General features: G+C 42.2%; 1 protein-coding gene across 3 annotated transcripts in view; it reads left to right on the top strand.

Annotated features, from left to right (window-relative positions):
* Positions 1 to 12,781, top strand: part of BCAS4 (breast carcinoma amplified sequence 4) — a 61,958-nt gene that overhangs the window by 24,451 nt on the left and 24,726 nt on the right. For all 3 annotated transcript variants that reach the window (XM_067554237.1, XM_067554239.1, XM_067554240.1), the window contains one exon: positions 2,248 to 2,376. In XM_067554237.1, the coding sequence (XP_067410338.1) occupies positions 2,248 to 2,376 (129 nt within the window). The remainder of the gene's footprint in view (positions 1 to 2,247; positions 2,377 to 12,781) is intronic.

The raw sequence follows: 12,781 nt of genomic DNA, 5'->3' as shown, positions 1-12,781 counted from the left end.
TGAATGGGCCTAAGATATTGAGCATAATTGGCACTCTGTATAAAATAGTCCTCCATTCTATAAGAAAGTAAATAGTTTTAGTTACTGCTCAATCCTTTTATTTTTTTTAACTTGTTGCAAAGATTTGGAACATGAGCAAAGCTTTGGCCTATGCTACAGAGATACAAGTTTCCCTTCAGTAATGCTATGAATTTGCTGGGAGGACTTTTTTGGCATATCAAAGCAGGCTAATGCCTTGAAATGATTAAATACCAGTCTGCTGCCAAATAGAATCCGCAATAATGGCATAATACGAGAGTATAAGATTAAATTGGCAATTTCAGTAGTACTTAATGTTTTAACTACAATTTAAGTTTAAAGTCAATCATCCCTGGAAACTTCCAGAAAAAGAAATTAACTTGGACTCCCAAGAAAAGGGAAGGGCTGTTGCCTAAGCGTGAAAGCAGGAGATGGACATTTGGGTTCCAATCCTGGCTCTCCCACTGGTATATTTTGTGACCTTGGCAAATTAATTTAACCTCTTTGCCTCACCTTTCCCATCTCTAAAATGGCATAATATTTACATGATTCAAAAGAGGATTGTAAAGCTTAATTGTTTGTAAAGAGCTTTGAAGTCCTCACTGAAACATTCTATAGAAGTATCAGCTATTTGAGTACAGGGGATAATGTATCCTGAGCTAGGAGATTAGCTCAGTTTTTGCATGTCTTCTATCCCTAACTTTTGCTGAAGTTGGAGAGATGCATATTTTAGGGTATGTTCTACCTTACCACACACAGTTGCACATGGATATTGAGGGGGATAGTTAATCCCTCTTCTAAGGGCTAGTCTACACTTAAAATTTACAGTGGCACAGCTGTATCGCTGTAAGAGCGCTTGTGTAACTGCGTTATGTCAACGGGAGAGAGCTCTCCCGCTGACATAATAAAACCACCTAAAGGAGTGGCGGTGGCTATGCTGGCATGAGAGCATCTCCCGCCGACATAGTGCTGTCCACGCAAGTGCTTATGCTGGCAAAACCTATGTTGCTCGAGGGGGTGTTTTTCTACAACCCTAGCGACAAACGTTTTGCTGGCATAAGTTCTAGTGTAGACAAGGCCTAGGATTGTCTTTGGTTATGTTAGCCGATTAAGTTGTTGTTGCTGCTTGTATACCAATAGTGCTTATAGTCCCCATTCGAGCTTGGGACCCTGTTGTGCTGGGTTCTGTACAAATATCAAATAAAAGAGTGCCTGCTCCAGAGAGCTTATAATGAAGACAGTCCTATTAACTCTGCCTTGTAGCAATTTGTGTGTATGTGGGAGAGTGTTACAGTGTAATATGGGTTTTAGTGATCACTCTGTCATGGTCATTTGGATACATGGATCAGTTTTTTTCCAAAAGCCAGTTTCAGTGTTTGTCTGAAGCTTGTGCTGACCAGTGGGGACATTCAGCTGAAAGGATCAGAAGGGAAGTGATGTATTATTTTCTTTGATGTTTACAAAGGTAGAAAATAATTTTGTACCTTTGAGTGTCACTCAACTGCAGGTAAAGAAATGTTATAGTTGATGGGAGCTATTTTTATCTTGACTGCCCTGCTTTGGCATTGTAGGATGTCTAGTAGGCCTCATGCTGTCCCTGCTAGATGAAGACTTTGTTTCTCTGCATGTGATTGATTTGGAGTTTTACTCTTCTGTAGATCTGGATGTAATGATCATTCAGCTAGAACACTCCTGTGCCAGTGCTTCTTACAACAGGATTCAACAAGACATCAGAGGACTTCATAGGCCAGATGTTCAGAGGCCTCTGTCTAGTCTTGAAGACTAATAATTTTAATTAATAATTTTGCTCTTGCAGTTTTCTGTCCACAACCAATTATAAGTGCAAATGAGCTTAGTCTTCTAACCACCCAGTTGGCAGATGCAAGCAGATAGTGTAGTTAGATGTCTAGGGTCAGATTTTCAGCCAGTGTGCAAGTGCTCATCTAGTCTGCGTGCAAATGAGGAGCAAAATTGTGCATTTGAAGTGCATTAAAAAAATTGGCCCTAAATCATTTGACTAATTGTTTGTCTTACTGGCTCGGGGAAAATTAGAGTCTGTGTTTGAAAATGCATCCCTTTTGATATGCCTATTAATAATAGTGCATTCTGGTATCTTGCTAAAGTAATTTATTTAATTGACTCTGGATCAGTAGCCAGGATAGTATTGAAAACTAGTGTGCAGATGCTAGTAATTCTCATTAGATTTTTTTTCCCCATCCCCTCCCACAGGCATTCGTTAAAATGGTTGGACATCATGTCTCTTTCCTAGAAGAACAAGTGCTTCAAGCGGAGAGGGACCACAGCACTGTCCCTCATGCTGTTCGCAAACTACTTCAGTCTGCAGCTTCTTTTAGAAATGTGAGTGTTCAAAAGCTGTTTATAGCATGTGGGGAAAGTGGTGTCAAAAATACTCTTCCTTCCACCCTCCCACCACAAGCATGGCCTAGACAATAGGTTTGATATTTGTGGGGAGTGTTGTAAATATTACATTATATAATGGATTGTATCTAACCAATGCAATAGAAGAACTATTATTATTATTTTTTATTTTTGCAGTAAAATTTAGTAGCTAACAAATCCTTTCCTAAGCTGTTGTGGGGTATTGCTATGGGTTAAATAGCCTTTTTGTTAAATCCCAGAGATGTCCACGTTTGGTGGCGAGTGAAAGGAACTATTCCTCTCTGTGTGTGCGCACGCATACATGTATATAGTTTATAGAATCTGTACATCATCTTGGGATAAAAGATGCTGTGTAAGCCTAAGTTGTTCTTTACTGTTTATTATTTCATCTTCACATTTCAGTTTTATGTCTGCTTGTGTTGAAATTACATCCTCTCGATAGACTTGTCATCCTCTGTGGATCAGCACTAAAGGGGGATGAGGCACATGCTCTTTGCCAGTGGGGTTCAGTGATATTTACTGACAACAGAGGAATGTTGAGATGCAGGCATCTTCATTTCCTTTCCAGGCTCTGGAAGGAATTGTGCTGTAGTGGGCACAGACTCTCTTCCCCCCTCACCTGACCCCTTCTGTTCCTCTTCCCTCCTAGCTTGTCCCTGTGCCAGAGCTGCCTCGCTCCTCAATTTTCCTTTCCTCCTTCAGCTCATCATCCCAATCTCCTCCCCTCCCCGGTCCCAGTCTTCATCCTCCACCCCCAGTTCATTATCCAGCCCCCACTCTTCCGGCCACTCTGGCTCCATCTCCTTCCCCTGGCTCTGCATAGTATCCTTGCTCAGCTACTTGCTTGCTCCCAGTTTCCATCTCCATCCTCCCTGGCTCCTCATCTGACCTGTCCTCTCATCCCCTACGGTTCTTATTCCCTCCCTGTCCTAGTTCCCTCCCCCCAGTCTCCTCGCTCAGTCGGTCCCAGTATCCCCTGTCCTCCCAGTCCTCCTCCATCAGGCTCCTTGTCCCAGTCTGCTCTATTTACCCTTCCTCCTGGTCCAGTTTGTGTTTCCAGCTGGAAGGCTGCTTCCTCTTCCTCCTGTATGCTGCTTGTTTGTCAGCCAAGGCAGCTCTGAGCACAGGAGGAATAGCCTACCTGCTTTCAGTTTCTGTGCTCAGTGCCACAGCAGCCCCTGGCACCTGCAGTTTCAGGGAAAGTCCTGCTTAGCCCCTGCCACCCTGGGATGGAGCATGCCCAATCATGCTGTGGGAATGGCATGTGCGCAGTCCAGTCAGCAGATAGGAGCTCTCAGGGGACAGAGTGTGCTGACTGTAGATGGAATCATCAGAAAAAATCGCTGCAAAACTCTGAGTCTCTGCTGAGCATGTGTGAACTGTGATTTTTCAGAGGATTGTCACAGGAACAACAACAGGCACATCCCTGACACCAGCACGACCCCCTGCCAAATTTAAAATCCCTCCTCCAAAGCATTGCGGCACAAGAGCTTCTCAACAGAATGGTTCTAACCTTTTTTGAACATGGGCAAAGCAACATCTTTTGTCCTGATTTCATTTGCTGAACCATTTTTGCTGCTGTTTTCCAAAAAAAAACAAAAAACCTTCAGCCTGATGCAGATAACCAGGTTGGAAAATTTCAGCCCAAATGGTTAGATTTTGGTAAAGTTATAAGCAACTTGCAACAGGTTCTTGTAATGGGAAGTGTTGGTCAACCTTAACTGTAGGTGACACTACTAGATCTTCCTATAATAATGATATTAGTGGTGGGGAAACATGAACTTTCGGCAAAATATACATATCTGGGATACTTAACAGAATATTGAGGTTCTCTCTTTCTGCATCAAGAGGTCACACTGGGCTGGGTCATGGCGAACTTGTTCTTTTTTTCTGGGCACATTTTAAAATAATGAAAGCATACATTAAATGAAAAGTCCCTAGCTCTTATGGCTGCAAAGAAGACTTTCAAAATACAAAGTGAATGTGTCTGATGTATGTGAATGTGTCTGATGGTTGGACCCCCGGGCGGTATTGGAGGGAATACCCTTTGCAGACCGGGGGCACTTGATGACTCTGGTTTTGGACGCTTTGGACTTGCGGTGAGGGACACATATCAGCTCCGGCCACAGCACCCAAAGAATCTGATTGAGTGAGGATCAGGAACTGCACATAAACATCAGGGAGCTCAGGGCGATCCGTTTGGCATGTGGAGTGTTTCTTCCCTTCCTGAGAGGCAAGGTAGTTCAGGTTCTGATGGACAACGCTGCCGCAATGTACTATACCAACAGGTAGGGTGGGGCCCACTTCCCAGCCCTCTTTCAGGAGGCGGTGAGTCTGTGGAACCTGGTGATAGACCACGATATTCACCTGATAGCTTCATATCTTCCTGGTATCAAGAACGCCACAGCAGACTGTCTCAGCAGGACCTTCTTACCTTCCCATGAGTGGTCTCTCCACCCGTTGGTAGCCATCATGGTGGGGGTTTCCCCAAGTGGATCTCTTCACCTCCAAGGTCAACAAGAAGTGCAGCCAGTTTTGCTTCCTTTGGGGGCTAGATGAGGGAGCATTGTCCGATGCCTTCCTACTTTCTTGGTCAGGGAGACTTCTGTATGCCTTCCTTCCCATTCCGTTGATTCACAGGGTCCTGTTAAAAATCAAGAGAGACAAAGCAAGGGTCATTCTCATAATGCCCGTGTGGACCAGGCAACACTGGTTCACAACGCTCCTGGAACTGTCAGTTGCCCCACCCTGCTTTCTCAGGAGTTGTCGTGGTGGCACGACCTGCTTTCTCAGGATCAGGGGCGCCTCCTGCACCCAGACCTAGAGTCCCTACACCTGACAGCGTGGAGGCTGAATGGCTAGACTTGGAGGAACGAGCTTGCTCGTCACAGGTGCAGGCCATACTAATGGGTAGCAGGAAGCCTTCTACAAGGTCATCATATTAGGCCAAGTGGAAGAGATTCACTTGCTGGGCCTCAGCGCAGGCGACCATGCCCCACCAAGCACCAATCTAGGTGGTTTTGTATTACCTGCTGCACCTTAAGCTTCAGGGCCTAGCTACTGCATCATTGAAGGTGCATCTGGCCGTCATCTCAGCCTTCCACCCCCCGAATCATAGGAGGTCAGTTTTTTCTTGCTCCATGATGGCTAGGTTCCTGAAGGGTATAGAAAACCCCCATGTCAGAGATCTGTTACCCCCCTGGGATCTAAATTTAGTCCTCTCTAGGTTCACAGGAGCACTGTTTGAGCCTTTGGCTACCTGCCCCCTTCTGCTATTATTGTGGAAGGTGGCCTTTCTAATGGCCATCACCTCAGCTAGGAGAGTATCTGAGATCAGGGTACTTACCTTGGAGCCGTCTTACACAATTTTTTTATAAGGACAAGGTCCAGCTGAAGCCCTATTCGGCCTTCCTGCCCAAGGTGGTGTCGCAATTCCATACCAGCCGGGACATCTTCCTGCTGGTATTCTTTCCAAAGCCATATGCTTCAGAAGAGGAACGGAGGTGGCATACATTGGATGTATGCAGAGCCCTGGCCTTTTACATAGAAAGGACAAAACCGTTTCGTAAGTCCATGCAGCTGTTCGTTGCGATGGCTGATAGGATGAAGGGCTTACCTGTCTCGTCACAGTGGATCTCTTCCTGGATAACCTCCTGCATATACTTTTGCTATGAGCAGGCAAAGGTTCCCCTCCCGGGCAACGTCACAGCTCACTCAACTAGAGCACAGGCTTCTTCTGCAGAGATCTTAGCGCAAGAGCCTATTCAGGACATATGCAAAGCCGCTACATGGCCGTCAGGGACACCTTTGTGTCCCATTGTGCCATCGTTCAGCAGGTAAGGGATGACGCCAGTTTTGGCAGGGCGGTGTTGCGGTCAACCAACTTATAAACTCTGAACCTGTCTCTAAGATAGTACTTGCGAGTCGTCTACAATAGAATCAACATGAGCAAGCACTTGAAGAAGAAAAGATGGTTACTCACCTTGTAACTGTTGTTCTTTGAGAGGTGTTGCTCGCACGCACCTACAATGGAATGGACATGAGCAACACCTCTCGAAGAACAACAGTTACAAGGTGAATAACTATCTTTTCTCTTTGTTGGGGGCCAGTTGCCACTGAATGACAAACGTGCATGATCTGGGATTGCCACCTCCCCCCAACCCTCTGAGTGAGACTTGAATCTTACAGCAGCCAAGGCACAACAGGGAGCATCCTGCGTGAAACTTTCAAGAGTAATAAGGAAGGTGGAAGCCAGGATCTATTTCTGGGATCCTGCAGCATGGGTGGGTGTCACAGGCAGGTTTAACATGTTTGGCTGGTTCTGAAATGACAAGCTGCCCAGACTCACTCTGACCCAGGAAGGAATAGAGGGGGGGTTGCACTGACTGAGTTTCTCTGAAGTAAAATCAGGCTTTTCCTCTTTCTCTGGGTTGGAATAGTCTGTGTAGTCTACCTATTGTTCCCTCCTTTTAAAATTAAATATACACACTAAGTGTAAGGAAAATCTCATTCTCACTCTTTGCTACTGTATCCCAAGGTGCAGCTGCAGTAGTAGTGTCTATGCATACTGTTAAGACTTTGGTACCATTTGTGGCATGACAACTTGTTAAGATGTTTGCCTTTTGCACCTGTGGTTTTGCATTTTGGGCATTAGATGGTTAGTTTCCTAGCTCATAGTTTCATAGTTCAGGGCCATGTTGAGAAAAGTGTAAAATCTGTGGAAGAAATGGGCACAGATACAATTCTCTCCTCATGTTAGGAACACGTAAGGACTTGTTGGAGAAGAAGTGGGGCATGGCCAGGCAGGAAATGGGTGGAGACTTGCTAATGTATTCTGCCACCTCCAGAAATGTGAGAGAACATCTTAATTTCATGCATGCTATTGTTAGCAGCTTGCAAGGTAACTTGCACTGCTGGGACTTGCCGGGGGTGATGATATTAGATGTGCTAGAACAGAGCTGTTATGAGGGGGAAGGCGCGGGAGGGAGATTCCTCTCTTTTTATAGGGATTTTATGGTCGCCATCACCATATTAGTTGAGCCCTTCACAAATATTAATGAACTAACCCTCTCAGTTGAATAGAGAAGTCTCACTTTCCCTGTTTCACAGGCTAGGAACTGATGCATAGAGAGGTTAAGTGACTTTCTCAAAGGTACACAGGCAGAGCTGGAAATTGAACCCAGGTTTCTGGAGTTCCAGTCTAGTGCAATAAGCATAAGATTATCCTTTTCCAGGAGCAAGGGATCTGTGTCTGGGTTGGAGCTAGAGGATGAAAGTAATAGCTGGGAGATAAGAATTTGTACCCAAGGTCTTTATAGGTGGCAAGAATGAGCAATCTGAGTTCTTGCCCATAACGTTATTGAAGAATTCTGCAGGTTTGTTGCTCTGGCCCTGTTGAACTGTTAAGCATCTCTATTGTCATAAGCTGAGAAGCTCGACAAGGACAGAGTTCTGGTCATACGGTTAGGAGCAGTAGGTGTTTGACTGCATACTAATTTTTGTTACTGTTTTACAGGATTTATTATAATCCTTCCTTCTAAGAAGGATGAATATAGAATCTGCTTCTTTACTTTTGCTTTATGAGCCTTCAGAAAAACAATCAGAAGCAATTTATCTGTGACACTAGTACTTGTATGAACTATTGGAATCCCATTGAATTTTCAGAATTGTTAAAGCAGAGATCAGAGTCTTGCAGGCTTCTGTAGCTTCAGAGATTTTTATTACTCTAAATTTCAGTCCTGTATGTGCAGGTTCTTCTGAGTTAATTGCAGTATAGTATCTCCCATGGCTGTTTTCAAAAATGCAGTTAAACTTGCTCCATTTTCTTTCTTCTTCTACCATATTCTCTGGATGCATATGTGCAATATCTCTCTTTCTCACACACAGTGTAGGAAATAATTTTACTAGTGATTTCAGAAAGTGTTGAAACACTCCCAAAATTTCCAGCACTCTTATTTGAGCAGTACTCTTAGTTCTTTGTGTTTCCCATTCCTTCTTTTCCCCCACTTTTTTAAATTGTCCATTACTTTTATAATTTTCAATAGTTCTCCATTTAGTAATTTATAGAACATATCTTGTGTAAACAATTTTGCACCAAATATAAATTATAAATATATATTGCTGTACAAAACTGACAGGTTATAAAATATTATATCACCCTGAAAGAGTTCACTCGGAAATTACAGAGCAGAAGAAATGCCTTCTCTTGTGAAGTTCATACACTGTGCAGAAGAAAAGCAGAGTTTGGGCTCTATAAAGGAGAAGCTGGCTGGTTTCTGTTACATTTCATACCTTTTATCCAAAGATTTCACCTGTGCCCTAGGCTGAATGGGGCTCTTCCACCATCCAGAGGAGACAGGAGAATTGTATTTTTAAAAATATCAGAGTTCTAGTGGTAAAGAATCCATACCATCTCTTTCTTCTAGTGGATCAAAACCCAGTATTGCCAACTCTCACAATTTTATCAAGGATCTCATGATATTTGATGTCTTTCTAGAAGCCTTTGCTCCTGAAATCATGTGACAATTTTTTTTTAATGAAAGTTGTAAGCTTTGAGACTTCATGGTTGTAGAGAAAGGCATGAAATTGTTACCATAGAGGCCTCAAGCCCCAGTAAGCGAATATAAAGAACCCAACACTTACTATTTTTAAAAATCTCACGATTTTAAGCCATTATGATTTCGGGGGACCTGACTCATTATTTTTTAATGTTTGGGGTTGGCAATAATGAAAACCCTCTCCAGCGTGTGGTTCCATTACTATCTGGCCTGCCAGAGCAATACTGTGGGAATTCAAAACCACTCTACAGCTGCTAGAACTTTGGTACAAAATATACTCCTCTTTCTCTCACAGCCAAAACCTCATTCAGCATGTGGAAACAAGGATAGAGAAGTGGTTTTCAAAATATATAGAAGGAAAGGAAAAGCCATTAGCTACAACATTTGCATTTGATGCAATTCCCTATCATACATACTTTAAAAAAACCTAAACAAACCTTTTTAAGGGAAGTTTCAGTTCAGATTCAGCACAAAATGTTTGCTTTGTGAAACAATGAAGAACATAAGAATGGTTATATTGGGTCAGACCAGTGGTCCATCTAACCTAGTATCCTGTCTTCCAGTAGTAGCCAGTGCTTGATGTTCAGAGGCAATGAACAAAACATGGCAATTTATTGGGTGATCCATCCTCTGGCATCTAGTCCCAGCTTCTAGCATTCAGAAGGTTAGGGACACCCAGAGCATGGGGCTACATCCCTAACCATCTTGCCTAATAGCCATTGATGAGTCTATCCTCCATGAACTTATCTAATATTTTTTAACTGAGTTATACTTTTGGCCTTCACAATATCCCCTATTGTCTACAAGATCTGAAACCAATAGAAATGTTTCTGAGACTTTTTATTAAATTCCATGGAAACTGTTGCTTTTAAAAAAACAAACAAACAAACAAACAATAAATGCTCCCTTGTGGGTTTTGCAGTCCAGATATTGTAACATTGGGAATAAGAAAGTGAAGCCAACTATCTTTATCTTTTTTTAAGAAAAGAGTGAAATTAACTTGATCAATATACATAGTCAAAGCTGAGAGAAATGCAGAAAGGGGTAAAAGAGCATAAGATAGTAAAAAGTTGGATTTTAAAAATCTTTCAATAGAATTGTGTGTTTTGTTAAGACATATTAAACTCCAATGTTTAGCATTTTAGATAGATGAAGCTCTTGTTAAAGGTCTGAAGCCACCAGCCCTTCAGTTAGGGTTGTAAGAGCTCTCCATAAACATCCTAGAGGCCTTGTGTTAATACCTGGGAAGATCAGAGCTGGCATTCATGATATTTCTAAGGTTAAAAAAAAAAATTAAAAACTCCCCTTTCAGGATTTGATTATCCATCATAAAGAAGCAAAATAGGCAGAAGTCCTTTAAAAAAAAAAAAAAAAGAAAGCCCTTTACAGGTCACCTTTCATAATATGCAATTATGTTAATAACATTGTAAACAAACATGTTTACATGATTTTAGCTGATAGTGTCCCTTTTAAAATATATAGAGGAACATTTCCATTTTTCCTTGCTTTCTTCTCACTTACTCATAACTCCATGCCCACAGCATCATTAGTATTTAGCTTTGCATTGCACTTTCAAGCCATGAGTGCATGTCCCTTACAGGATGTAATGCCCTTTCATTTTCTTCGTAATAACAATTTTAAAATTAATATTAAAGGTATATTTATACCAATTGTCAGGAGCATGATAACTATTGATGATGCTCTTTCTGTGAACTTCCATAATTTTTCATTAGGCTGGGTAGGGTAAAATAGGCAGTTTCCTTTCCACTAAAACTGTATTGTTATCTCTAGAGCAGGAGCAGCAGCTGATTAACTCAGTCTTCATCCAGCTGCTTCAGCTGATGAGCTGACCAACTTTTTTCTGACTCCTAAGGGAGAGAATGGTTTTCTAAATGCCACTCTTGGAAAATTGGTTCATGGGTTTGATAATGGGAGATGAAGCTTACTTTGTGCTACCTTATCAGTTCAACTCCCGCCCATCTTGCTAGTGCCTAGGAGTCATTGCCATTGCATTGATTTAAGTGTCTAAGATAGAGACCCCAGAAGTACAATTCTTTTTGTGGTTGCCTATGCAAAATGGGTTGGTGGGCTCAATCCAGATTCTGGCTGGGAGTTGTCCACAAAGGTAGTTACCAGTGGCAGTAATTTACTCCTTTGAACAGAGAGGCCATGGCTCAAATGGACCAGGAGATTGAGCTCTTCTGTCAGCCTAGGAAACTTTCTTCCCCATGTCAGGGTTGAGGTTCTCTTTAACAGAGAGCTTCCCTGCAGTTGTTTGATTTCCTGGAAATTGATATGAACACAAACATAGGTTATAAACTGCCTGAATAAGAACCCCTTCCCCTCAGTTGCTCACATTTCACCTCTTTTACACTTGTCATGTCATAATCTTTGCAGATTGATCACCTTTGAAATGTAACTGGATGGTGTGTGTTTAATATATGTCAGGATCACATTTCCAATGTTCTCTCCCCTTCATACTAAAGACTCACAGGAAACATGGTATAAGTTAAGACTGGGAGTCAAGAGACTTGTGTTCTACCTCTGCCGTTGCCACTGACTCTCTGCGTGTTCTTGGGCAAGACACTTCACCTCTTGTGCCTTTTAATTTTTGAAGATGAGGATAATGATCCTGATTTCACGGGATGTTGCAAGGCATAATTATTTAATGTCTATAAAGTGCTGTGTGTTTCTTGAGTGGAGGGACTAAGTATTTATGAATCTTTTCCCTTCATTTGTATGAAATACCAGAGGGGAAAAGGGCACAGAGAAAGAGAGAGAGAAAGTAAAGCCAAGATTTTAAAAACTGGGACCCTAAATTTAAGTTACTGTGTCCATATAGGCACCTGCCTGACTTGCAAAAATGCTGAGTACCCATCAGCTCTTATTGAATCCATGGAGGTGTTGGGTGCCCAGCACTTTTGAAAATCAAGTCTAAATATGGATTTAGAAATATTACTTTAGGCTCCTAGTTTTGAAAATCTTAACTTAAAAGGTCTGGACAGCTACTGTAGCAAAATGCAGGCACTGAAATATAATGAATGAATAAATAAAAACTGGTAGACAGATTCTTAGTCTGTGGGTGAATGCTGCCCAAGTTAGCACCCTGCTCTCCTCTGTATTTGTGTCTTACCCAAGCCAAGAAAGGCTTGAACTTCTGGCTACCTATTTATCAGGCTGATTAAAACAAATCAGCAAGTATGATCTTTGTCAAAAGGTGGAAACCTCACCTCTGCATTTATTAAGTTCTGGAGGAGCTCCCTATCAGTTAATCTATTGGTGTGTATTGTTGAGCTTTAAATAAGCTTCACAGAGAGTGATTTACTAGGCTTTGATGCTAATTTTTGTGGACTTATAAATTCCACTTAAAATGTTGCTCTGTGCAGAATTAAAGGGAATTAGCTGCAGCTGCAGAGAAGAGACATAGCTGGTTCTGGGTAAAGTAAGAGGTGGATATTCCCCCTTTCCTTGAATCTCTGTTGGCTTCAGTTGTGGGGAATGTAGCAAGCGGGAGCTACTACTGCACTATTGACTTAGCATCTGCATGTTATACATTTCAGATGTGCACGTGCATGCCTTCTGGGGGAAATAGGAGGTGGTGGCTTGAATTGTATCTGATTCCTCTTCTCCAAGCAGTTGCATTTCCTCTCTTCATCTGGGGATATACCCTTATTTCCATTGTTAAATAGGCTAGATGCACTCTGCATTCAAAAACTCCATATATGAAATACTCTCATAGCCCTTGCTTCTCTAATGGTTCAGTCCCTGACTCATGAAACGTGTGCCACCCTACTTATTTTTTTTAA

Source organism: Emydura macquarii, unplaced genomic scaffold (assembly GCF_026122565.2).
Source record: "Emydura macquarii macquarii isolate MOO-44397 ecotype Brisbane River unplaced genomic scaffold, CSIRO-AGI_Emac_v2 contig_1483, whole genome shotgun sequence".
NCBI lineage: Eukaryota > Metazoa > Chordata > Testudines > Chelidae > Emydura > Emydura macquarii.
The sequence above is the reverse complement of the archived record's forward strand: the minus strand, read 5'-3'. Positions and strand labels throughout refer to the sequence as shown.